Here is a 2517-nt window from a genome sequence, read left to right on the forward strand (position 1 = left end):
TGCATGCTCTCCTGGGGCCCCAAGGAGTCACATCTGGGACCCTGCTGTGCCCAGCAGCACCCAGTTGAGTTGCCAGCCAAGCAAGGACACCCCAGGGTACTTCCCAGCAAACCCGAACGTTTGTTTTCTAAATCATTTGCACTGCCATGCTGAGCTGGGGGTGGCGATGTCTGCCAGGAACTGGCTTCATCACCCCCAAAAATTCACCCATGGGTAGTTCCTCCACACCTGGAGGCATCACATCCTCACAGTGGGAGGCTGGCAGGGGTCCCTGAGCCGTGGGGCTCAGTGCCAATAGCTCTCCCATGCTACCAGGCACCGCCGGGGTCATCATCTCGCTCAGCCGGATCTTCACCAAGCTGCTGCTGTCAGACGAGAAGGAGAACACGGTCATCTTCTTCTTCATCTCCATCGGCATGGAGCTGACGTGCTTCATCCTCCACCTCCTGGTGAAGCGCACTCGGTTCGTCCGCTACTACACGGCCTGCTCCTGCAAGGGTCTCCCCGAAACCCGGGGCGCCGGTGACCACGGAACAGGCTACCGCGTCCACCATGACGTCACCGCTGAGGACATCCGATTTGTAAGCTGCAGGGTGGGTTTCCCCACTGGCCCCTGGGGACCCTCTGGCCACCAGAGTTCAGCACTGGTGTCCCCTCTCCCCTCTACCCAGGAGAACCGGGAGCGGGTGCAGCCGAGCTCCCCCCAGGGCAGCCCGGGCCCCGAAGCTGAGCTGGCTGGCAGCGGCACCTACATGCGCTTCGACGTCCCTCGGCCCAAAATCAAGAGGAGCTGGCCCAGCTTCAGAGGTGGGTGCTGAGCTTGGGAAGAGGGGGTGGAAACCATGCCAGGAGGGGATTTTGCAGATTTACAGGGTAGAGTGATTGGTGGCCCAGAGCCCTGGGGAAGAGTCATCCCTTTCTCAAGGTGCCCAAAACCATGGGGCAGTCTCATCTTTGGAGGCCACCGTTGGGGTGCAGGGGAGGTTTTCAGGCTCTGGGAGGGGAGGGCTCCCAGTTTGGCTGAGCTGTGCTGCCTGTCCCTGCCAGACATGCTGCTTCACCGCTACGTCGTGTCCCGGCTCATCTGGGCTTACATGCTCTCCATTGCCATGACCTACTTCATCACGCTGTGCCTCTTTCCCGGGCTGGAGTCGGAGATCCACAACTGCACGCTGGGGGAATGGCTCCCCATCCTCATCATGGCCATCTTCAACCTCTCCGACTTCGTCGGCAAGGTAGGAGAGGCCGACACCAGCACAGTGGGGGCCTCCCTCCTTTTTGTATCTTTTTTTCAAAGCTGCTTGTGTCCACGGAGGATCATCTCCACCCCATGGGTATCCCACTAGCGTGAGGTTTGCTCATGGGCACAGCTGAGGTTGAGCTCCTGCAGCAGTTGGTGTTTCCATTACGTTGTCTCCTCCCTGCTGACCCATTTTGGGCAACATGTTGCCCTCCTCAGGCTCCTTTTTGCACCCATGACCCCCATCATGGTCTCTGCCCCTTGCTGCAGATCCTGGCTGCCTTGCCCTACGACTGGAGAGGGACCCACCTCCTCATTTACTCCTGCCTCCGTGTGGTCTTCATCCCCCTCTTCATCATGTGCGTCTACCCCAACGGGAAACCCACCTTCGGCCACCCCGCCTGGCCCTGCATCTTCTCCCTCCTCATGGGCATCACCAACGGCTACTTCGGCAGCGTCCCCATGATCTTGGCCGCCGGCAAAGTGAGCCCTGAGCAGCGGGAGCTGGCAGGTAGGACTGAGACCTCCTGGGAATCCCATACGGGGTGGCCAGCGCGCTCTGACACCCCCCTCCGTGTCCCTTTCCACAGGGAACACCATGACCGTGTCCTACATGACAGGCTTGACGTTGGGCTCTGCCGTGGCATATTTTGCCTACAGCCTCACCAGTACGTCCCACAGCACTTGTTTCTACACTGAAACCTCCAACGGCTCCTTTACGTCGGGGGACTGAGCCCCGGGGGCGGGCGACGGGCCCGCTCCCCCCCACAGCCCCACCACCCCGCTTGGCCCACAGCCCTCCTTGGGGAGGGACCCGGGAGCCAGAAGGACATCCCAGGGTGGACAGGGACCAGCAGCCCATTGCCACAGGGCCGTAACATCCCAAAAACAGCCCATGGTCCCCACTTTTTCGGGTGACATCCCTCCTACCCCAGGGGGATGGTTTTCTGTTTGAGCCAAGCCTTTGCCAGGAGGAAGAGAATACTGCCAAATCCCAAGGGGAACAGAACCAGTGGTGGGGAGGGGAGTGATGGAGGGGAGGCCCAGGTGAGGAAGAGGAGAAAGTGAGGAAGTGCTCCTCCAGTCCCCGCTGGCTCTCGGAAGGTGGGTCTCAGCTTTCACTGACGGGGCTGCAGGGTTTCACCTCGAATGGGTTTTCCCCTCCCATCCCCCTCCCATTCCTGAATGCTGCTTGAAAGACCCAATTCTTCTGTTTTTTTTTTTTTTTTAAAAATTATTATTTTGGTTTTACCTTGGGTTTGCCCCCCTGTCTAACT

At 59.5% G+C, this 2517-nt stretch overlaps 1 protein-coding gene across 1 annotated transcript in view; it reads left to right on the plus strand.

The window, feature by feature from the left end:
- The window catches only part of SLC29A4 (solute carrier family 29 (equilibrative nucleoside transporter), member 4), a 3923-nt gene extending 1950 nt beyond the window's left edge, over window positions 1–1973 (plus strand). Inside the window, exons 5-9 of the mRNA XM_009864666.1 lie at window positions 316–581; window positions 672–807; window positions 1048–1235; window positions 1511–1751; window positions 1831–1973. Coding sequence (XP_009862968.1) covers window positions 316–581; window positions 672–807; window positions 1048–1235; window positions 1511–1751; window positions 1831–1973 — 974 coding nt within the window. The remainder of the gene's footprint in view (window positions 1–315; window positions 582–671; window positions 808–1047; window positions 1236–1510; window positions 1752–1830) is intronic.
- The last annotated feature ends 544 nt before the right edge of the window (window positions 1974–2517 follow it).

The sequence above is a fragment of the Apaloderma vittatum genome, unplaced genomic scaffold, assembly GCF_000703405.1.
Source record: "Apaloderma vittatum isolate BGI_N311 unplaced genomic scaffold, ASM70340v1 scaffold27012, whole genome shotgun sequence".
Lineage (NCBI taxonomy): Eukaryota > Metazoa > Chordata > Aves > Trogoniformes > Trogonidae > Apaloderma > Apaloderma vittatum.